This window comes from Cylas formicarius, unplaced genomic scaffold (genome assembly GCF_029955315.1).
Source record: "Cylas formicarius isolate icCylForm1 unplaced genomic scaffold, icCylForm1.1 PGA_scaffold_8__14_contigs__length_24414737, whole genome shotgun sequence".
Taxonomy (NCBI): domain Eukaryota; kingdom Metazoa; phylum Arthropoda; class Insecta; order Coleoptera; family Brentidae; genus Cylas; species Cylas formicarius.
In genome coordinates this window covers 23,207,400-23,231,841 of record NW_026844361.1, presented here as the reverse complement: position 1 = coordinate 23,231,841, position 24,442 = coordinate 23,207,400, and the positions used below count along the sequence as shown (strand labels likewise).

The 24,442-nt window shown below is 37.8% G+C and overlaps 1 protein-coding gene across 2 annotated transcripts; it reads left to right on the top strand.

Annotated features, from left to right (window-relative positions):
• Window positions 1-580: 580 nt before the first annotated feature.
• LOC132706407 (facilitated trehalose transporter Tret1-like) lies at window positions 581-23,365 on the top strand. Of its 2 annotated transcripts, XM_060677737.1 has the most exons (5): window positions 581-714; window positions 1,056-1,119; window positions 17,623-17,755; window positions 21,716-22,234; window positions 22,290-23,365. In XM_060677737.1, exons 2-5 carry the CDS (start codon window positions 1,066-1,068, stop codon window positions 23,069-23,071), a joined length of 1,488 nt encoding a protein of 495 aa, XP_060533720.1. In that variant the 5' UTR covers window positions 581-714; window positions 1,056-1,065; the 3' UTR covers window positions 23,072-23,365. The 2 variants fall into 2 exon arrangements, with proteins under 2 accessions (XP_060533720.1, XP_060533721.1); XM_060677738.1 differs by lacking the exons at window positions 581-714; window positions 1,056-1,119 and adding an exon at window positions 15,472-15,739.
• The last annotated feature ends 1,077 nt before the right edge of the window (window positions 23,366-24,442 follow it).

Genomic DNA, 24,442 nt, shown 5'->3' with positions numbered 1-24,442 from the left:
GAATAAAATTTTATGTCAATTGTGTTCGGTAACTGCTGATGAGTTTATTTGTCTTCATATTCTTTGAGTCTAGAAGAGCAGAGGTAAGGTTAGGTTACCTCTGGTCTTCTCTCTAATGTTTTCCACATTAATGATATTAAGCGTTCCATCACAAAATACACTGCAACACAACCTTCCAATAGCAATGAATCCGAACGCATCCCACACTTGCCCCTGTTGTAAAATTTTATTCGAGAATCAACAATCTTAACTGCGAATGAGGTCGCCTCAATTTAAATATGAAACATTGGATACCAATTTATTCCTACCATCGTACTCATACCCGGGCAGCAGTGATAAGCGCCCCAAATACGAATTCGCTTGGATCAGAAGTTTTACTATTTATTTATTTATTTATTTTAATTTATTGCCCGGGCGTATACACGTATTTTTTATTTTCCTTAACGTAATCTATAGTTACCGTCAGAAGCAAATTACGCTCGCAATTCGTTCCGGTGCGGCGGCCGCAGACGCCACGTGGTGCCCCCCCACAACGGCGGGGGGACTTTAGAAAATGTCGGCCGGCGTAATCGGCGCTACAGTCGGCAAACTATCGCGACGCGTACCCGACTGAACCACCGGTACCACCCGGAAATGATCGTGATTTGATTTTGTTCTGTTTTCATTTTTTCTTTTTTTTTATATTCATTTTGTTCCTTGTCGATCGGCACGGGGGTAAGTGTAGCGCATCCGAAAAATGTCCGATCAATAATAGCGTTATATCCCAAATAACTATTAAACACACAAAACCGTTAATTTTCACGACTATTTGGTCGTTTTGCTTTCACTAGTTTTCAACCTAGCGCGAATTTACTACTAGGCGCATTATACGGAAACGCAATCCAATCAAATGCTTTCTACGAATTTCATTTTGCGCATTTCAATTTTCTTATATTTGGACAACTTCCAATGTCGATTGGCGTCATTATTATTAAATATTGCCGTTCCCTCTCCGATTGCGAATTAATTATGTACTCGTGTTTTGGTCCGCCTTGGATGTAGTGTTAATGTTTCAGGGGGAACACGATGCGAGCCTACAACAAGCTGGAGAAGTTCTGGGAGTTTGGAGAAGGACGCACGGTAAGTCATATACAAGGCGATTCGAGTTTAGAAATATTTCAGTGTGTGCGATGTTCTCGGATCTATATCTGAAACGGCAACTTTGGAATTTTGTCCTATGTGCCATTTTTTGCATTGCATTGAACTCGATCGATCGAAAAATAAGGCAAATTTTACAATACGGCTTGTGATGGGGATTGTTCAATTCCTTTTTTTAGTTTTTATGGCAACTAGATCAGTAGGCAAAGAAGAGGAATGAACTGAATTATTTTCGTTAAGATTCCTGTTAAATCGAAGCAGGCACTTTCCATTCCAGTTTTAAACTATGCGGGTCATTAGTGGACTGCCATTTTTTGATCAAATGTCCTCTCTATCAGTTGATGAAATTATTTAATGACAGTCCTAGTCGCTCACCGTTTATCGCATATCATAGTACTTTTAATGTTATTTTATGGAATAGGTCTCCCATTTCATTTCTCCATCTTTCTCGGTTGTTTCATAGTTCCTCTTCGATCTCTTTTTCCGTAATTTTTTCCCTATATTTTTGTTTCGAGAGTCTTTTGTATATGTATATGAATGTAATGGGTGTAATATACATATATTACATATATTACCATTTTAATTGTTTATTAATTGACAGCAGCATAAAATGATTAATGGGCATTCAAAAATAGTAGGAATATTTAACAACCGCGATTGATTTCACGAAACGCCGTTGAACAAAAGATTTACGCCGAAAATGCCATAAATTTTTCCGTAAACCGTAAACTTTTCCTCGCAAAATCCGCGCCATTGACTTCTTCTTTATCTTTTTCAAAAGTAACAGAGAACAGAACAATCCCAATTAAACCCGAATTTTCGCCAAATCTGATGTCTTAAAAGTGCGTAGCTTATACAGTTACGTGAGAACAAAAAATGACTATTTAAACCAATGCAACGCAGAGCTCACAACTGTGTAACAAAATATTTGAACTCCAATCAGAAAGGTATTTACCAAGGGCCGTTTTAAACGAGGAAACCGTCGTGGACTTTTTAATCTGGTCTAGAAGACAGTTATAAATTGTGTACGGTTCGATGCCTACGAATAATAAACTTGCCTTTATGTCCAGTATTTATTATTACTATTTATTCTACTAACTAATACTAACTAATGAATCCATACAGGATGCCAGAACAGTCGTCCGCTCCAAACTGATTTTGTGATTTTCAATTTTGCCATGAATTTTAAGGTACGCGCACGAATGAAATTTTTAAAAAAGAAACGTACCAAATTACTTATTTTCTTTGGAATTTGATACCTTTTTAGAATTTGATGCGTACGGTCCGCACATACTTGCTGCATTTTAGTGAAACTACATTTTTCTGGCGCACACTGTCCGATGTCGTTGCGTGTGCGCGTACCTTTACCGTCTTGCCCGGCAAAATAACCGTTTAGATCGTCGCCAGCGCGACGCGCGTCCGGCCGCCCTTATCTTCTTCGCAAACACGATAAACTCGAAATATCTTATTGTTGTTGCGGGTTTGTTGACTTTCGACGCGGCGTTGTCCTGTTCCAACGGGATCGCTGCCCGAGGCAGCTTCCTATCGCCACCCTAGATCGTTTAGATTCTTTTTTCTAAACGCGGCCCGAACTGCAGCGACCGGCGCGACCTCGGGCGATGCGGTCGGCCTTGATCTTGACTCACATCGCAGGCGGGCGGCGCGCCCGAAGAAATTCGACGGCATGGATCGTGAAGTGCGAATTTGCGATGGCGAAAAATTATCATTTACACCCACATGTATTAGATTATATAGTGACCCAACCACGGTAACAATTCTGGGCATACCTTATCGATTAGTAGAGATTAGGGAACATGTTCAACGGGATTAAATATACAGAAGTAAGGTGGAAGCCTTAAAACTGTATGCCCTAGATTTTTTTGGATAATTATCACAGACGTATTCCTTTTGTAGGTTCAACCTTTGTAGAACCTCAATTAATTGCTTTTTGGTACAATCCTCGTGAAAATAAATGTCGTTATTATACATGTAGTTTTGGATTGTTGCTTTTGTGTCACATGAGGACGGGGTTTTAGTCAACTGTCTACTGTGACAACTTGCATTGTCCATTACAATTACGCGATTAGGAGGAATGTTTGGCACTAGTTTGTTTTTAAACCAACTTTCAAATAAACCAGCAGTGGTGTCTTCATGGTAATCCAGAGAAGAATCTTTAATATTTTTCGCAGACAGAAAAGTCGATTTGGAAACCAACCAGCTTTAGAGCCAGCATGCAGAATAGTTATCCTTTTACCTCTTTTTGATGTCGCGGTTGTTTTACACTTATCAGTTGAGTCAACCCAACCCTCTTCCGGGGTATCATAAGTGTCGAACCAGGTTTCATGCAAGTAAATAATTGGCCTTTGTTGTTCCCTGTAAATCCTAATTTTTTATAGATATTCCGGTCGCCATTTCCGAATTCTAAAAGATTGCATTAAGACTTGCCTTTTGTCATTTTTTTAAATCTAAAACCCATGTGTTGAATACACTTCTATAAAGTTGTTCTGCCACATTTAACACCGGTTTCATCTTTGTCAAGCCTCCTAATTAAGATATCTAATGTAGGCGCGCTTAGTTCCTCGTATATCACTGTCATCTACACTTGAAAAAATGTCAGCATCGCTTCTTTCAATTATCCATACAGTTGATGTCGGAATTTTCGTCAATGTGACCGTTTCTTCTAAAGATGCTTGCTTGCTGCTGGCACCACGTTCAATGAGAGTCAAATAAACATTGCTTATAACTTCCTTAGTCTCAATAGAATAGTGCTTTCTACATTTCGGCGGGAGCATCTCCTAAGATACACTAGACTCGCACATATTTTGCATAATTCGCACACGATTCAACGCACGCTGTATTAAACACGAAATAAGAATGGTTACTGATAAACTACACTAAGTAGTATACCAAACTAAAGTATATTAAGCACAGGTAGGTATAAAATTATTATCTATTACGGACCACAAATTTACCTGAATTTAAATTCCGAAACTTTAGGCAATAAACTTGTTGCATTGTTTGTTAGTGACCACCCTTGGATAGTCCCATTCAAAAGCAATTAATCACTTTCTTATATCTATGAACAGACCATACTATGTGTGTTCTGCCATTAGTACCAACCTAAAGTCAGTTCCAGATTTTATGCCATGACATGATTCATGCGTGATCTGTATTTTCCGGTGATATTAAGTAATATTAAGTTTGTTTTATTATTTTTTAAAAATCTTTTGGAACGTAGATTCGTCAAGCTCCTTAAAATACTGATTTACAACTGATTCACTTCTTTGTTGCTCTTAAATCTTTTACCGGGAACACATTTTTTGAGGTTAGAAAACGGGTAATACTCGTTAAGTGCTAAGTCTGGAAAGTAGGCAGGTTGCGGCATCAATTCAAACTTTAATTCGTAGATTTTGGACATCGCAACAATTGAAAAATGCGCTGGTGCCTTATCGTGATGGAACAAAATTTTTTTCTTCTACGAATCAGGTCGTTTAATTTGCACCTCGTGCTTCAAACGTTGCAATAACTCTGCGAAGTATTAACCAGTGATAGTCTTACCCTTTGCAACCCAAAAAATCTTTTGGGTCAGGCCTATAAAACGCCCAATTTTCACACGTTCAGCCCACATCCACCAGGTCTCGGCTATCTCAGACACTTTCAATCTGTGGTCTTCCAACAATATTTGATGGACTTTCTTAGTCATTTCTGAAGTTGTGTTCTGAGCGAGGCTCATCGGAAATGCTAACGCGACCATTCAAGCTCTGCACGAATGATACTGTAAGGATAGACCTGGTGGCGCCACCTCTTGGTCAGACCGGAAACTTTTCACCCCACCCTCGTATAATTATTAGTAGGGTAAAAATTGATGCGTGTCTGGTGGCTATGATAAATAATTTCCTAGAGATGGGAATAATCTTCGGCACATGGCTCTAAATTTCACCTACTAACCTGCAGTTTACTCTATGTTGGTTGCTATTGGTTGATTTAAAATGATCGCGCATACCCATATTGAGTGGCTCGCAGCAACGTTTTTTCATGATTTATACGCAATGTACAGCAAAAAATAGTTTATTATAACCAAGTTAAGTTTTTATGACAAGAATATGGCCAGAAAAACAATGCTATATGTTGTTAAAATTAAGAATATTTACGTCCTACCTTGCATGCGAAATACACGTCTTTTGATTAAAATACGAGCGTTAGTAACGGGTTAGTAATGCTAGTAAAACATGATTTTGCAGGATTCCAGGATTTTTTTCATTAGTTATCTCGAGCACCTGTAGACGCAGTTTCTTCCATATGAATCCCATAATTGGATTCTAGTCGTGTCAGTGAAAAGAATATTTTTCCAATTATCCATATTCCACGGAATATCCGTTCTGGCAAATTGTAATGAAGAACTTTGTGGTTTTGGAGAGGACGTGAAACGTTGGTGCCTCAGCTTTAGACTGTTTTTGAACTCACATTAATTTGTCTCACATTTAGTAGTAGCGGCATAAAAATGGTAAAATCTCAGAACCCAGGGCCAGTCAATGAATCTGTATGACAAGTGTTTGGCTGCATTATTAAAACCTCAAATAAAAAAAATGATTTACAAAAGAAAATTTAACCTTAACTATATCGATTATTGTTAATTATTATCGTCGTCGTCGTCGATTTCGTTGGTGTAGATTGCAGGTAAAGGATTAGTACAGCGATCACCATTGCATTCTAAGCGAGCTGCGGTGCAGTTTAATCCACTTTTCCTGCACCCACAAGATGCTCCACATCCTGTTTTGCATGTGCAAAAAATAATTTTTAGTAAAGATTCTGGAGCTGGTCGCTGCGTCATTGATTGCGGTATCAATATTCCGCGTTCATTTTTCCAACCCCATAATACCAGCATTAAAAATTTCGTCGATGTCTTTGCATTCATTTTTTTAAAAACTGTCGCAGCATTTTGTTCGTTTTTCGAAATTTTTTGCAAACACGTTTTTGCCACGTTGAAAAAAAGCTGACGTATTTCATATTGTTGTTTTTTGAAACATATGATTGTATTAGATCCAAATTTACTGGAGAATACAATATTATCCTCATAACGGTTCATTAACCTCATTTTTATCGTTTTATCATCAGGAATAGAATCAATTGTCACAATACTTTTTAATTCTGCCAGTGAAAACTGGCAGTCATCATTTTCTTCATTCCTTCCATTGCTGCATCTCCTTGTATTATGACTGGATGAATTTTTTTATCCCTCTGGGTCTCTTTTACGGTAGTTTTCAAACGCATACAACAATCCGCGTGATACTTCCCGTGCTGAGCTACTAGATCTAACACACCTACAATTCTTTTATGGATATCGCGACAACATTCGCTTTTCTCTTCGCTTATCAAATTTAAAATAGTTTGCTTGAACTCAGTAGTAGTTATGTAGCTGATTTGCTGTCTTACCGATTTGGACTTTCTTCTTTCCTCTTTTCTTCTTTTTTCACATAAAAAGCACTTATTTTTCCAATCAGAATCGATAGTGGTGTTCTTTTTTTTTAAATAAGCATTAATACATCCTTTATTGATATATTTTCGTCTGCAAACTGAATGCACGTAGACAAATTCGCAAGTATTTAAATACTGAGAAAGTCCATCCCCTCATTCCACAGAAGCAGCTTTCAGGGGCCCGCGTCAACAACACCCAACAGCTGCTGTTGCCCGCTCTATTCCCCTCCCCGCCCTTCATCGTTATACCTGCAGTCCCTTGAGACCCAAGATGCAGTTTGTAATAGTTCTTCTTTTTTAAATCTAATTTTACACTAATATAACTGTGCGGTATCGAAGGACCAGTAAAAATTTTGAGAATTTCACGTTTTTTAATGGATTTATTGCGAAGAACAATAAATGAGTACAATCGTAGCTCGAAGCATCGCTGTTGTTGTTGCACTGGCGGGAGCTTAACGACCCGCTATCCTGTTCGTGTTCGTTCGGGAAAGTTCGGTCAACACAGTTGTCGGTCTGGGCGCTTAGCGCGTGATTTAAAATTTGAATTTAGTCACATTTGCACTAACAATAACTTAAGGAAAACTCCAAAAAATTAATAATTATTTATAATAATTATTAAAAAATTAAGATCGCACAAAATATTTTTCATTATTATTATATTTCTATATGCTATTAAAAACACATCGCCAAAATCGGTCATACTTTTTTAAAAATATTCGATATTGTGGTGGCCTGTCTTGATAAATATACATATATGTATACAGGGTTACGATTGACTGGTGGTGGCATACTGAGTTTTGTCAACAGAGCAAAGCACGATCACTATTAACGATCACTTAACTTATTACTCTGCAGTAACCGTTAATGTTAATTATTTTGAAGTATTAGTGATTACAAAACATATTCGTACACACATAGTTCAAAGAAGGATAAACGATTGAGATATTTCACAGTGTATAACCTCCAGCAAGCGATTTATCATCAAAAAACTCAAACAGTATGAAAAATTGAGAAATAATCTCTTATTATACTTATCTGTTATTAGTTAAGGGTGTTTTTTTTCGATGTATAGAACTTTAAGTTGGCATTACTGTTCAGGTTGGCGACCGATTTAATAACTGTGAAGTGATTTATTCTCAGTTTGGTCTGGCAATTCATCATGAATAGACTCACGCCTGAACAACGCTTGCAAATAGTGCAATTTTATTTCGAAAATAATGGTTCTGTGCGGAATACGTATCGCGCACTACGTCCATTTTATTGTCGACAAAATCGTCCATCAGAGCACCACGTTTACTCTTATTGATAACTCGCATCCCCAGAGACGCCGTACGGTGCGTACAGAAGAAGCTATTGCTGCTGTAGAGCGTAGCATTGAGGAAGACCCGAATGAGTCCATCCGCCATCGAGCACAGGAATTGGATCTGTGTCCATCCACTTTATGGAAGATTTTGCGGAAGGATCTTGGTTTACGTGCTTACAAAATCCAACTCGTGCAAGAATTGAAGCCAAACGATCATCAAGTAAGGCGTAGATTCGTCGAATGGGCCCAAAACGAGATTGCCGTTGTTCCCGATTTTCATAAGCGAATTTTGTTTAGCGATGAAGCGCACTTCTGGTTGAATGGCTACGTCAACAAACAAGACTGCCGTATTTGGAGCGAAGCTAATCCTCAAGTGTATGTCCAAACACCGTTACATCCAGAAAAACTGACTGTTTGGTGTGCTTTATGGGCTGGTGGAATCATTGGTCCGTACTTCTTCAAAAACGATGATGGCCAGAACGTTACAGTGAATGGTGATCTGTATAGAGCTATGATTACTAACTCTTGCATTCCTGAATTGAATAACCATGATGTCCAGGAGATGTGGTTTCAACAAGACGGCGCAACATGTCACACAGCTCGTGCCACAATCGATTTATTGAAAGACACGTTTGGTGACCTCCTAATTGCACGTTTTGGACCTGTGAATTGGCCTCCAAGATCTTGTGATTTAACACCGCTAGACTACTTTCTGCGGGGCTATGTAAAGTCATTGGTCTATGCGGCTAAGCCACAAACGCTTGACCATTTGAAAGACAATATTCGCCGTGTTATTAGCTATATACGGTCACAAATGTTGTAAAAAGTGGTCGAAAATTGGACGTCAGAAATCATATTTAAAATGTAATGCAACAAGATTATCTTTCGGATAAATAAAATTCATGTCAATCGAATAATCCATCGTTGTTTTATTACAACTTAAAGTTCTGCACATCGAAAAAAAACACCCCTTATAAAGGCGAATGACAAAGAAAGGAATACCCATTTCTACCCATCTTGACTTTAAAAAGTCGTGTGTTTTTGTGAACGCCCTTTTAAGATCAGCCATCGGAAAAGCGGAATTTTGTAATTCGAACGAAGTTTATCGAAAATTCAAGGACCTCGACCGGGATTTTGAGAAAAGGCTGTTTAAAACCGCAACGTCCATATTTTGTGTCAATATTGCGACGTTTTTTTCGCGGACCGCAAAATGGCGTTACAGTCGCGAATTGCGAGAACGCGGTGCGTGTTTTCTTAATTTATTTCTATTTGTTCGCGAGTTTTACCCGTTTTTAGCGCTTTTTTTTTTGTTTCCCGGGAAAACTCCGCGAGCGTTACGTTTACTTTTCGATCGGCGTGTAAATACGCAAAAAGATAAATCACGCTTTCGAAAATATCCATAGGCGCGCGTCTGTGTAATAAGATGCCAATAATGAAGCGTCGCTAATAACACGAATTAAATAGATAATTTTTTTTGCCATTGCCAAGGTAACGACGGGTTTTCGCGAATTGTTCGCGGTGATCGAGTAAGTCGACGCGAATATTCCCGGCCTCAGTTTTATTGTACAGTGTGTTCCATTTTTGATGGTTTTAGGGCGTAGCTCCCATGTTAATAAATTAGGATGTTGCGGATTTCCTGACCCAAGGCTGTTTTTTCATGAAATGAAAAGTGGTAGAAACAGAAAAGTGATAACTATCTTGGTTTTTTTAATATGGGCTTCGTGGTTTGGTTATGCGCAAACCTATCGAAAATACACATTTTTTTACAAAAAATACATAATTTGTTAGGTAGTGTTTTAGTTTATATTCAATTTGAAATAATTGTCACATCAGAAAGAATGGGATACAGAAATTAAAATAATATATATGGCTACCTATATAATATAATCCTATTTCTCCCAGTTTTCGCCTTTTTCATAAGTTAACGGATAACAAAGCTTCAAAAGGTATTTAAAAATTGAAAATACGATAGCTTTATTAAAGAGTGAGATACTACAAAACTTTTTTTTTCAAAAAAACTTACACAGGCTACTGTAATGTTTTTTTACAAAACTTCTGGATTCCTCCCGAGTCGAAATTGCTGACGTTTCGCCAATCATCCTGTTGGCTTCTTCAGAGCAGGAGCTTCAGCCAAGCTCTGAAGAAGTCAACCGGATGATTGGCGAAACGTCAGCAATTTCGACTAAGCAAAAACCGACGCAGGAGGAATCCAGAAGTTTTGTAAAAAGTACTACCAAACCATTAAAAATATATCAAACTCTACTTGGAAATACATATTTTCTTGGAAATGACTTAAAGAGCCCTTTAACATGACGCCCCCCGAACGTTAAATGTCAGCCGTCGAAAATTGTTAAACTAACCTAAGATTAAGGACTTACGATTCAAGCTTCGAATGCGTGTAAAATTATAGTTCATTACTTTATCTTAATCTACTAATAAATATTTATAGCAAATAGAAAAATTAGGTGAAAGTGGCCTATTTGGCACATATAACAACAGCGGCAACAAAGATCTACTGCCTCAAATCTGCAACAAGAACTTCTACAAGCATTCAACGTGTGAAAACTACTAATCCGAATCATGGCTTCGACTGATTGTTGACAGAACTCAGACAATCCCAATGAATCTTCGATACATCCACGATCTAGAAACCTAACTTGGCGCCAAAATAACCAACAAGGGACCCCAAAAATCAAGTTAAGGATTAGGATGGCAAAAGAAGCTTTAGGCAGACTGATCAAGATGTGGAAAAATATCGGGAAAATGATCAAGATGATATTTCTGAAAGCATTCTGCATAGCACCCTATGGCAGAAGCGTTTGGAGTGATCTGCTATGGCGGCATGTTGAGGATTCCTTGGACGGCCCGCAGGACAAATATTTCCAGGAACTTAATATTCGAGATCATAAAGGGCTATTTAGTGAAGCTTACTTAAATATTTCGGACACCTGATACGGAAGGAGTATCTCAAAAGAAGCAAGTATTTAAATATGAACAGTCTTCGAGATATATAAGTTCGTGTGATACTAATAACAATGGTGGTGGTAGAGAACCAATGGAAGATAAGAAAATAAACAAATACAGTTTAGTAACATATTTTTCGCAGTTCAGAAAGTAAATATTATACAACGATAAGCAGAATGCCTTCCGTTTTTTTTTCCCTAAAACTGACGCATTAAAGTTGTTTCATTATTCAACTCCTGAGCACCATTTTAGGTTGCATGCAAATGATATGATAATTTGTTATTAAAAATACATACCTAGGGGGCGGCGGAGTGATAAGCGAACTGGACGGGGTCATGCAACTAAAGTACCCAAAAAATAAACATTTTGTATGTATGAAAATTGATAAACAAACCTATTTATTGAAAAAGAAGATGACAACAGGATACGATACGTCATGATCGTTCTGTCGCCAAATTTCTGGTTTTCTCCAAGGCGTTTCGATAATAACATTATCAAATTCCTTGGAAAATTTGTGCGTTTAATTGAAGTAAAATTGGTGCCTTGTTAGTTTTGATTAGTCTTCTTTACGTCTTTTTTCTTCTTAAAATTTTCTTCAAGATTGAACCTATCTAAACGTTCTATAATTTTTTTTTTTGAAAAATTGATTGCAATAGTTGTCACTGACTGATTATTACGTAATAACATTTTTCTATAGTGCTTCTACCAAACTTTGCAAATCTTCTAGTTGTGCAATCTGCCACTCTATAATTGCTCTATTCTAAGCAAGTCTTTGATGTTGCGTGGTGTGGTTTTTCTTCCAAGAACCTCTTTAATTTAGAGTATTCCGCTGCAAGCCATAGGATCTATTGGAACTCGTTCCATAGTTTATAGAGCCTTATCTTTGTTCGCCTCTTTGATTACTCTTCAAAGTTTCGGTTGGTGTAACTGATTGCCTCTAGTTTCGTTACGCCCACCAGAATCTGCATCCAGTATTTGCTCCTATTATTCATACACAGATTTCTGGATTTCGTTACCTTTGTGCCCATACTCTCGTGCCTATAACACTGGTCGGCAAAAAAATTTTTTTTTCTCTCCTTCTTGTTTTCATGCATGAATTCATCTTATTTTATGCTCTAAACACGGAATCTGACATACAAATAAGTACCACACGTAGGTTTTTAATTTAATATTTATTTCATCAAAAAAACAATATTATTAAAGTATAAATTATTATAAGGAAATAAAAAAATTATAATAAAAAAACTAAATTATATTAACAAAACTCGATTGAAATTGTAGACCTGAAATATTTTTATTTTCAGCCTGCTCATTAACTGGTGGAACTGGAGGTGGAGTGTCTTTATCACGAGGAATCGGCCTCTTTGCAGATAGGACGTTCGGATAAACAATCTTATCTCTATTTTTTTTAGTGTAGATGTCATGCAGAAATAACAATCATCCTCATGATTTTGAGGCTCACTCCAAATCATTGGCATTGAAAACGGCATGGATTTGTGACTTTCTTCAAGCCAACCTCTCAACGTTCTTGAACAGCTTTTATCTCGCTCATCGATAGAAAATCCAAAATATAGCTTATAAGCTGTTTTAACCAGATCGGTCATGACATGTCGCTGTGTTTTTAGTATGTATTCCCCACAAATGTAGCAAAAACAGTCTGAGGAAATTTTACAAGTCCGTGGCATTATGTAACCTAAAATCACATAAAATTAATTTTAAATTCCAAATTTCCATCCTGAGTTCCCACACATAGATATTTTGTCTTTGCTATGTTGACTATCAAGCCCCATTCTTTATACTCCTCTATAATATTAATGTTTGGCTATTTTTTCAGTCTTCTCTGGTCGAGATTTGATTCGTGTAATGTTTAACAAAACAGTGCTGTCCATAATGAGCCTTAGGATTTGGTTTGCACTTATTTCCCTTGTCACGATTGCGGTAATCTACGTCCAATAAATCTTGCTTTTAGGTTGCCTGTTTGACGATAGCAATCGGACGTAACTTTGTGGGTGCAGTATCATTCAAATGACCCTTTGTCCTTTCCCGCTTTCGTTATGACACCCCGTAGAATGTGTTGCACGCGGATGCGTCGTACCATATCGCTCACGCTCAAAAAAAATCATATCTACGGGGTTATTTTGATTTCGATTTCGATTACGAGTGTTTACACTACACACGCAATAACATTAATGGAAATATTTTAGGTAAGATACTACGTTTATTCCAATAATATACGGAATATCTAAAAATAAATTTTTGTCGCCATAACTGAAGAGGATGAAGCAACTTTTGTTTTCTCTTGACTTCATCATACTAAACTGTCGAAAAAAACAAAATCTTGAAAATTGTTGTTTTTTTTTTAATTTTTTATACGAAAATAACCCGGAAGAAATGTCGATAGCCATTTTTATTTGCTTAAAAACACCACTGGCGTAAAACACAATAATTTTGGTGATGACTTTTCTGGATACAACTGGACTTGTTTTTTTCCTAACCTAACCTAATGGAAAAATGGAGTTGGACAGACTAATCCCAAAATACTCATTTCGAAATAATTGAAAACTTAAAAACCCGTTTTTTAGCTATTAATTAGGTACTTTGAACAACCAAAAGCAAATAGAGTTTCTTTTTTACATACTTTTTATACATAGGTACTATATATTAAGACCATTAGCTCAAAATATGAAAATTTGGGGCTTGATCCGTTATTGAATTGAACACCTCATGCTTCAGTTCAGTATCAGTAGCACCTATAAACCTATACCTATATATACCTATATTTTTGCCTCCAAACATCGACCACAATTAAAACTAAAATCCTATTTCGGAACGCGTTCATAAAATCTGAATTTTCTTTGCACTGCTGCATCGAGCATCGAAATGTTGGATAAATATTTTTTTGGAGAATGAAGAAACCAACGTCAAGCCTCCCTTAAAAACTGATTTAGAAAACAAAAATGTATATTGTCGCTTTTATAGAAATTTAACCCTAGTTTTCAAACAGATAAAATCCAAATTTTTCACAGAAACTTCCACAGCCTACTGTAATAATTTTTATTAAACTTTTAGATTCCTCCTGCGTCGGTTTTTGTTGCTGAAACGCTGACCATCATTTCAGATATATTAAAATCCGTTAATCTGGAACCAAACCTTCTCACATTAATTGAAAAATGCTTGCCTGACACATATTTTTCTTATAACGGTTAAATTTTTGAGCAAACGTCGGGAACAGCTATGGGTTCTTCACTATCACCAGTCATCGCGAATATATTTATGGAAGAAAGCCCTCGACAACTTCCATCTAAAACCAAGAATCCCTAGTAGATTTTCTTAGACATTTAACCTCTATACACCCTGGCATATGTTTTAGCATTGAATTAGAAACTAATAAAAACCTCCCGTTCTTAGATATTCATATGAATAAAAAATTAGACCTAACATTAACAGAAAACCTTCGCACACAGACCGATACTTTAATGCATTGTCTCATCACCATCCGGCCCAAAAATCATCGGTTATCAACTCTCTTGTTTACAGAGTCGTAAAACTATCTCAGCCTGAGTCACTGAACACCTGACCTCTGCTCTTCTCTTTAATAATATTAAGCGTTCCATCACAAAATACACTTCACCACAACCTTCCAATAGCAATGAAGCCGAAAGCAATCCCACACTTTCCACTGTTGTCCTTGCTTACATTCAAAACCTCACTGAACAACACACATCAAAAGTTCTAAAGAAATGTAACGTCAAAATCAGATTTACCGATCCTCTCAACATCTTTGATCAGTCAATGATAAAATTCCATTTGAGGTGCCAGGAGTTTACAGCATAAGACAAATAAAATCATCGTTGCCGAACACAGTCACGAAGCCGGACATAAAATTTTATTTTTTATTATTATTCTTCTACCGACAAAAAAGCCGAGAGTCTATAGAAATCTACAAGCAACCTAACAATATTGACCGCGACTCAGGTCTTTAGCTGTCAGCAATATGGGAGTCAGTCATCCGAGGCTATGTTTATGCTCCGCCCACCTCAAACAATATAAAAGTTTCAGTCAAGCTCTGAAGAAGCCAACAGGATGATTGTCGAAACGTTAGCCAGTTCCCCTCGACAAAAACCGACGCAGGAGGAATCCAGCAGTTTTATAAAAAGCAAACAAAGTCTTGTTAAAAATATTACCACACCCCCGCAAGCCTAAACTTTGTTTGAACACCATTTTATACTACATTAGCCGGAGATGATGAGATGAAGTGGTTTTAAAAAACGATCGAGGGCAACACATTTTCCAGATTTGTTTTGGTGAATTTCAGCCACAGCTGCTCTTACTGACAGATTTTATTCGATTAAAAACAAAAAATTAATTAAAAAAAAATATACCATATTATTTTTACTATAAATAAATAAATAATTCTTAAAATTCTATATTTTATATGGAAAAAGTTGGCAACCCTGATCGTGCCGCCCTGTACACTTTGAAACAGCGGAATCCGTGCGCGATTATACCTCGAATTTGCGTCGATCGAAATTGAACGTGTGCAGTTTCCGGCAGACCGGTCATTATTTATATTTTTTTTTCCTATCAAATTATAATTCCGGGTAATTTTACCGAGAACGTTTCGGGATCGCTAGCGAACGAGTCGTTTTCGAAAAATGAGTCGGTGAAAAAAAAATAACGCGCCTCTAGTCTCGAGAGGGATTCGCACCATATTTTCTCGAGTACTATAGATAAGGTATCCGTTTATAAGTCGTAACGGAGCGCGTCGCAACGCTAGGGTCGCGGTCGCTTCCGTGTTGAAAAACGTTCGTCGTCTCTGCATTTCTATCGAAAATGCTGCCCGATCTCAACAGGTACACGGTAAGTTGAATTTCTTCCGTTCCGACCGTTCGGAATACTAAGGAAAAAGTGAGACGACGTCAATCGACGAACCTATTCATTACACATGGCGTAAAGTGTACGATATCTCACCGGGTGATTTCTCAGGTATTTTTAAGGTAAAATGCATTGTTTTTTGCAAAATTTAATAAAAAACGCCGATATCCGGATCCGTTTTTTTTTTGTTTTAATTAAGCTGTTACTTGTAGTGGACTCCACCCACATGCCTTTTTTCATCTTTTTCATCTTCAACGGCTTTGTGTACGACCTCGTACGTCTTATATTTTGGTTACAAAAAATAATTCCCCAATCATTTTTACGTGGAAAAGACTTATTAAAAGTCCCTGAAAAATGCTTCACAATCACCCTGTGAATTATCGATTACTCGAGATTTTTTATAAATATTTATTATATTTATATTTATTTTTATAATATTTATTTATTTATTTTTAAATATTTATTATTTGCCTGAAGTTTGGTACAGTTATCAAGTTCAGTGTCATCCCCGAGGGCTGGCTCAATGTTATTCCAAAGAGAAATGTACGCCGCTGACTTCTTGCAAATATTGATTTTTTCAAAATTAACTTGACTTGACTTGACTTTTATTTGGATCTTGCGTCATATTTTATTGAGAATCCGTAAGAAAAATTGAAAAAAAAAATATAAAACTTTGCTACTTTGAATCTTGGTAAATTGGTTTTACTTTTTTTTCTACAAAAATTATTTGCTGAATCCGAAAAAAAAATACATTTAGTGAAAGTGACTGACCCTGCAATAATTTTGATGAATCTAACACTAGCCAGAATAGAATTACCAAATGTTACCAAAGATATTTTTGGATGTATATATGATACGATCTATGTAAAACTCGAAAACATTTTTTTTATTCTGCGCATGCGCATTAGTGCAGTTGTCAGGTTAAGTTAAGTCTTTCATTTTCTTGGTAATCGGTTTGAATGTCACCACGAAATTAAAAGTAAAAATGACAACAACTGCTTTTATTCGAGTGCCTCATAGTAACATTTTAATAACCCAACTTTTGAAGGTGAAATATTTAGATTGTAGATTCTCACGAGCCTGCACCGTCTGCATTTTTGGCTTTCCTTGGATTGGATACACCAACTTTTAGTCCACGATCTACTCTGAGACGTAACGTCACTTTTTGATTAACATGTATTTTGTCTTTTCTTCAAATAACTTATTTCTCGCATAAAACGTTTCAATTTTTCGTCATTGACCTGCGACTTATGCCTGCAATTGATATCCTTGATAACACTTTCATTAAATTCTAGGCATCTCTCAGTCTCTTAAAAGTAAAACAATTCCACCAAACTGAAAGTCACTCGGAAAATCATAATGGAAAAGTTTGACAGAGGCATGCAACAAGGCTAAAAACTGAATGCAATATAATAACCCTTCTATCAAAATGGTCGACGTTCTTTTTGTGTAGATTCGTTCCCCCAACATATTCGAGACAATCCTCAAAAAAATCAGAGCTAGTTATTTATTTTAAAGTGACGAACGAAATTCTCTCTCCCTCTCGCACATTTTTTTCACCAAATTTGAGGTTAGATTTGATTACAACGTAATTGCACGTAAATTTAGGTAACAAGTAGAGATGACTTCAGTAGCCTAGCAAACGAAAGCCTTTTCTAGCCTAAATGTCACTTAGAGTTAGGTGACCGCTAAATATATTAGTGGAAATTGCCATTGATCGAATAATGTACAGTGTATAAACGAACGCGATCTTAACTCGATACCTCGGGCGGAAAAAAATAAATAATAACGGTAACACGATGTTTAAAAAAAACATTAATTATCCGGTCAAATTTCAACGTCTCAGTTTCCCGTTTTCCGTTTCGCAGGCGCTGGCGGCGTTCTGCGCCCATTCCTTCGCAATATCAATCGGAGTGTGCCAGGGTTACAGCGCCATCTGGATCCCGCAGCTCGAATCGTCCGGAGAGTTCGACACCACGACGGACCAGAACAGCTGGTTAGGTAAGCGCGAGCAAATTGAAAATGACGGCGCCGCTACGCCAAACTAATGGATTTTTCCGCCGCCTCTCGAGTCTTGATCGAGGAAATTAACGTATATTACGAAAATTGGTTTGTGGTCAATTATTTATGCGACGTTAGCCAATTTGTGAAAAGAAGAGGAACCAAGTGAAAGGCCCGACATTTATCTTGTTGATTAGAAATTATCGCTTGTTAGTGCTCCTAGCTTTCAACACGAAATACGCTATAGTTTTGTTTGATGTTCGGTTTGTCGAAGACTGCCGTACACAATAAAATAACCCTAATTACCATAATGATGAATGATTATCGTGGAATCGCTTTGGTGATCTGTATAGTTGACTCATTTGCAGCGATTTTATTATAACCAAATCCAGTAAGACTAGTTGGTTTGTAAAAATCATTTTTATACTCGTCATCTCAACAGAACGAAGCTATTTTGCCATCCTAGAAACAATTTAATACCAATAATCCGTTATCTGTTAACTGTGGTTCGATTACGAAGGTTCATTTTAAATTGATAATCTCCGTTATTCTTTATGATAATAAGAAAAAATTATATCAAAAATGTTGCTTACGTATGGTTACGGCTTGTCGCCAAGTTTCTTCTAATTAGAATAAACTGTCTCTATACATTCTCCTTTTATTTCCAGAATAATCTTTTTTCTTTTTAATAAATGTATTGCATTATATTCATAGTGGAGTTGCAAAATGAAAAAAACCTTGTGGTGACGTGTACGCATTACATGCTTTGAACACTGAAAAGGACAGCTGCATTATCAGCTCTTACCAAAAATAACATAATTTGGAGAGTCAAGAAAGTAAGGAAAAAAAACGGATTCCTAGAAACCCTTTTTAAAAACGAGGATCAATCATTCAATTGTTTCATTTTTTTAATAAATTTATCGTCTCTTGTCTATTACGCATCAAGGCACACAGTTATTTACGGAATCATAATTGATCATAAAGATCAGTAAACGACATTGTGACAGGTTGCGTTAACCGCGTACTTAAAATTGGGGTCTGCCAAATGAGGACAAACCAGCGATATCATAAAACTATTGCTACGAAAGCGATAGAAACGATGTCAAGATATCTGAACAAGTGTTCGGATGGACGATAACCTGATCAGATTATCGGATCGAAATCTCGCTAAATTGCGATTCTGTGGATTCGAAATCTAAATCGAAAACTAGAAACACCCCATGCCTATACAAAACCACCTTCGAGTGGGCCGGATGACGTCACTTTTCAGACGCCATCTTTCGAGAATTTCGTCCGCCCCAGTTTCATATGTCGACTTGAATATCGGTCGAGTGAATAAAACATGAAGGCTCGAGATGAAGGACACGCGGTATTTTTTACCGAAAAAAATGTATATACAGCGGCGCGAGACCTCGGTAAAGGATACGTTTCCCCCGCGGTACCACTTCCTCGAACCCTCGACACTCATTGTCGCGTTAATTATTATTCTCGTGGATTTTTCTCGAAAAACATGTCCGCGTTTAAAAGTTCACTCTTCCGGTTTCGTTGTTTGCGTCGCAATTTTTTTCCACCGCCGTTATACGGTGCGGCTATTATATATTCTTGCGCGGCACCTCTCACCGTGATCGTTTCCGATCATAGACAACTATATTATATTGGTTGGTTTCCGATCTACAAACTGACGGGATATACCACCAACCATACACCCCTTTCTCAAAGGCTGAAAACGTAAGCTTTCTTGAGGCATCGCAATAGGTGCGGTTGTTATTGTTTTTCGTTTTCGTGTTTTTTTGCCGCTGCATATCACTAGAAAAAGTTGAGTAAACAATTCGTAAGTGCTATTGTTCGCCGCTTTTATTTAATCGAAAGTTACGTTTTTCCGATCAAATCGTAATAAATAGTGGTTATTTACCTTCTTGAAAACATCACAGATATACGTGTAATACGCAGTCACTGCGTGCCAATTTAAAACTTATTTGTTTTTCTTATTTACCGCAAGATACGCGTTAAAACTCGCGGGGTTATGCATTAGAAAAAAAAACAAACGCTTTTTCAAATTTTCATACAAAAGAATAGATTTATAGAAGATTAATTTAATTCTAATTGGAAATGTAATTTTAACATAACTTAATTTGGTCTATTCCGAATTTACATCAGTGATTTAACAACCATACAAATAACAATCAACGACGTCGCAGAAGGCGTTGTCTTGACTAAAGCGCATCATTTGGCATGGTTCAAAAGTAAAGAACTACCAAATTTAGAAGACCTTAAGTGAATGACTTTAGTCCATTGTTGTTAAGTTGTAATCTGTCTCTCAAATACTTATTTTTAATTACGCTTTTTTTGGTTACTGCTTTATATAGCCATGCGGGCAGCTGGCAACCAACCACACCCTCCGGCAATTGAAACTATCCGTGATAATCAAATACTTCTTTATATGCACACGATTAAAAGAGAGAACAGCAGTCAAACATTTAATGCCTTTTACAATTTTTTCTGAGATTATTGAGGTTCGTTTTTGGTGGCCAAGTGGATTCTTATTGCTTATTGCTTTTCGCATTTTGCTTGTTTTATTGAACATGCAAGGCAATGTATATTGTTTGTTTTCAAGAATCTAGAGGTATCCTGATTAACAGTCGCAACCAGAGTTTTATTGGTTAACATAGAAAATGTTTTGTAATTAAAAGAAAGTCAACACTGCCTTCTTCTCAATTATGTGTGCATTGTCACATTATTTGTTTGTTTCGGCGTTTGACGATTACTGTCAATATTCCATTCGGTTCAAATTGAGCGTGACGTCATTAATGTGACGTCGGCAGTTTGAATAACATTGATCCACACGTCAGAGAAATATTCATTGATTTCATACGACAATGTCATGGTGTGCTTTTTGTTAACCTGTATTATCTAGACTATAAATTATAACAATATAATACGGTACTTTTACTCCACGTTGCAGTTGAAACATTTGCACCTTTTTGGTATTTGAGCTTCGTAGTAGTAATCTAATTTAAAATGACGCTCGGTGATCGCAATATCGCGGCGATTGAACGTATTATGGTGGTTGGCGGGGGGGGGGGGGGGCAGATTTTTTGATGCCACGTTTTGAGTGTATTGACATCATTGTTTCGTTCCATACACAATTTCGCCATTAAAAACGTTGATAAAAGTTTGGCACTCGAAAAGTTGAAGCTTGAAAATTATGTAGGCAAATAACTTAACGTTCGAGGAAATGAATAGGCAAAAAATAATTCCAATCCACCCATTGCAAAGACAGTTACTAGCAAGGTCGTGCAGTTCCAACGCTCGACTCAAAAATTTAAAAAAATCGTCCGCCATTGTTCTAGATTGTTAAGCGACAAATCGTCGATAACAATGGCCCCTAATAACTGGGTTAAGTTTTTTTTTCGCCGTCGATCGGCATTTTCGCTTCACCTTGCAGGGCGTTTCCAATTATCCATTATTATCGTTGAGTTTTAAAACAAAATTTCTACATCGCCATCTATTAAAACAAACCTATACACTACCATGTTGTCATGTTGACAACTTATCGCTCCTGTTTCGTACATCACTGGTCTTTGGACGCGAATTGCAGAGATGTCACCACGCGCGTGTCACAATATTGCAAAAACCGTCAAGTGCTTTTTTTGGCCCGATGAATCATCAACTTCCTTCGGTTGAAATCTGACCCTTCGGAAGGCAAAGATATATTTTTTTGTTACATCTGATACGTAGCCTGCTCAAAAATTTTACGAGATAGAGTTTTTATTGACATAATTGCTAAAGATGTTGATCTCCAGAGTCCCAACGTTTTTACAATATTTTATAACTATAACTTTTATATTTTGCGCTACTTTACACAGTTTTCTATAACAAATATGTGTAATATGTACATTGTGTTTTGAAAATAAAGATGAGTAAAACCGAGTCTAACTAACCAATGCATTTAATTCGCAGCCAGTTTGGGAGCGGTCACGAACCCAGTCGGCAGCGTACTCTCCGGCGTCCTGGCCGAGTACCTTGGCAGAAAAAGGTCCATCCAGATCAGCACCGTACCTTTCATAGTCGGCTGGCTCCTGATCGGACTTGGCCCTAATATCACGTGGCTTTACGTCGGTAGGGCCATCACGGGGGTGGCGGCCGGAATGTCCACTGCGTGTTACACATACGTAGGCGAGATCGCCACGCCCAGCAACCGGGGCTTGCTCAACGCTCTGGGTCCTATGTGCGCTAGCTTCGGCATCCTCCTCACCTACATCCTAGGCTACCTGATCCACTGGTCCACCGTAGCCCTCATCAGCGTCTCTTTCGCAGTCGTCACCCTTATCACCATGCAATTGGTACCCGAGAGTCCGCCCCATTTGCTCAAAACTCAAGGGCCCGGTACGGGTGACGATTCGGAAACCTACAGGGCATTTTACTTTTTCCGAAGGAGCGTCGCCGACACCGAGCACGAGATCAAAGTCGCCATGGCCAGTGAGTCCAACTTGATTCAAATCGATCGAATTATACGCATCGATATTCGTTTCAGACATGACCCACAGCGACGACGAGCCTCACAAATCACTAGTGGAGGTCTACTTCAGTCCCGAAACGGTCAAACCCTTCATCTACCTCGTGGTGCTGTTCCTCCTGCAAGAGTTGAGCGGCATCTACACGATCCTCTACTACGCGGTGTCGTTCTTCGGCGAGACTGACCTCGAGATCGACGACTACGTTTCGAGCATCATCGTCGGCACCATCAGGTTCATCATGTCGATCGCGTGCGTCTTCTTAGTCAACCGCTTCGGTCGCAAAGTACTTTGCACCTTCTCGAGCCTGGGCATGGCCCTTTCCGTACTCGTCGTAGGCCTCTACCAAAAGTACTACGAGATCAACCCCGATTCGGATCGCATCCTCAGCCTGTTGCCACTTTTCTGCATAATGTTCAATGTGTTCTTCTCGATGATCGGTATGCTGCCGGTACCTTGGATCTTGTGCGGTGAGATGTTCCCTCTGCGAGTCAGACCCGTAATGGCGGGCCTGGTTATCTGCATGGCGCAGGGTTTTATATTCGTCTGCGTCAAAGTATACAACGACATGGTGCGTTACCTGGAATTCAGCGGCACCTTGTTCACGTTCTTTGTCGCTTCGGTCGCGTCGATGCTGTTCTGCATGTACGCGCTACCGGAAACGAAGAACAAGAGCCTGCACGAGATCGAAGCGTACTTTAGAGGAGACAAGGCGGCGAAAGAGAAGAGGCCGGAAAAGTCGGGGATCCATAACGCCGCGTTCACGCAGAGTTCGGAAAACATAACGGTTGTCACGCGGTAGTCAAAGCGATCGAATCGGAACGATGCCGCAGACGAACGTCCCTGCGACTGGGACGTGAACGAAAAACGAAAGTGCCCGTCGGGCAGTCGGACGTCTAGTTAGTTTTTCGTCGAATAAGTGAACGGCCGGTCCGTGTGTGCTGTTTTGTAAGGAAAAGAGAGGCGCCGGAAGTCCCTTTTCCGTTTTTTACGACTTCGGTATGGTCGACGTGGCGGATACTTTTTTTAGGTTAACCGTTGTTACCGCGTACGCCCCCCCGCCCCTAAACGTGATAATAAAATCTTGTTTTTCAGAGTTTTTCTTTAGTTATTTACCCTATTGTAATAATGGTGTCACATGACAGTACAAAACTTACAGCTTACTGTAACAACAAGCTCTATAACTCGTCTGGCGTTCCTACATGGAAAAACACCAAAAAGAAGTGTAGATTCCCTAGTACATATCGGAACCTTATTTACCAGCGCCATTGTGCGCTACAAATCTAACTAAATGAAACAAATAAAGATGCACTTAAGCTACATTGTAACAGGTTTTCCATCCATTCAATAACAAACACAAATACCTAGAAGAAATAAATACAAAAAGTCTTTAAAAAAATAAAAATCTTTTATTAATCTGACTACCTCGTTTTTAATTTGGCTTTGTTTTGCAATTTTGGGCAGTTTTTGCATACAGCGTATATTTTAAATTAAAAAAAAGGTTTTCCAGTTTCGTGTGCAAATTATGAATCGATTCTAATGAATACATGCTCAATGTTCCAATGTCTTCGCTTTCATACACAGGTCAAGACTCAATTCGTTCAATTTTGACACGTCTGAGTTAAGCTGCAGGCACAGTATAGATGGAACACCGATTGTCCGTCGATTTTTTTTATTAGGTTTCTGTCCGACTGAACTCTCGCATTGTTCTCACTCTAAGGCCTGGGCCGGACTCAAAGAAATTCGATTAGAAAGACGCGAGTTTAGACAGGATCGTATTGTACTATATAGCTATATTACAGATAACATTAAGATTCTAACCTACAAAATCCACTGTAATTTCTAATTTTATTTGTTTAAATATTTTTATTTATATATAATAACATAAATATAACCTAATAATTTTTACCTGAAATATATAGTATAAATATTGTGGGTTATGAAATAAAAAAAGAAATTTTGCTTTTATTTTTTTAATTTTATCTTGTTCATTCTAAAAAAAGAAATGCATGGACAATACATATTTTAGTGATACCGAAGAAGTCATTTCTATGATCGTTACATATTTGAGTCAAAGGTTTGGTCTCGCAAATGGACGGTGGAATTTCACGAGAGGTGCAAAAAGTCTGTTTTTCCTACTTAACTGCAGTTATTTCATTAAAAAAAATTTAAA

Coding starts and splice junctions, on each gene's coding strand:
- LOC132706407 (XM_060677737.1), top strand. CDS start 1,066: ATGCGAGCCTACAACAAGCTGGAGAAGTTCTGGGAGTTTGGAGAAGGA. Junction 1,120..17,622: donor AGTTTGGAGAAGGACGCACG/GTAAGTCATATA, acceptor TCCGTTTCGCAG/GCGCTGGCGGCGTTCTGCGC. Junction 17,756..21,715: donor GGACCAGAACAGCTGGTTAG/GTAAGCGCGAGC, acceptor TTTAATTCGCAG/CCAGTTTGGGAGCGGTCACG.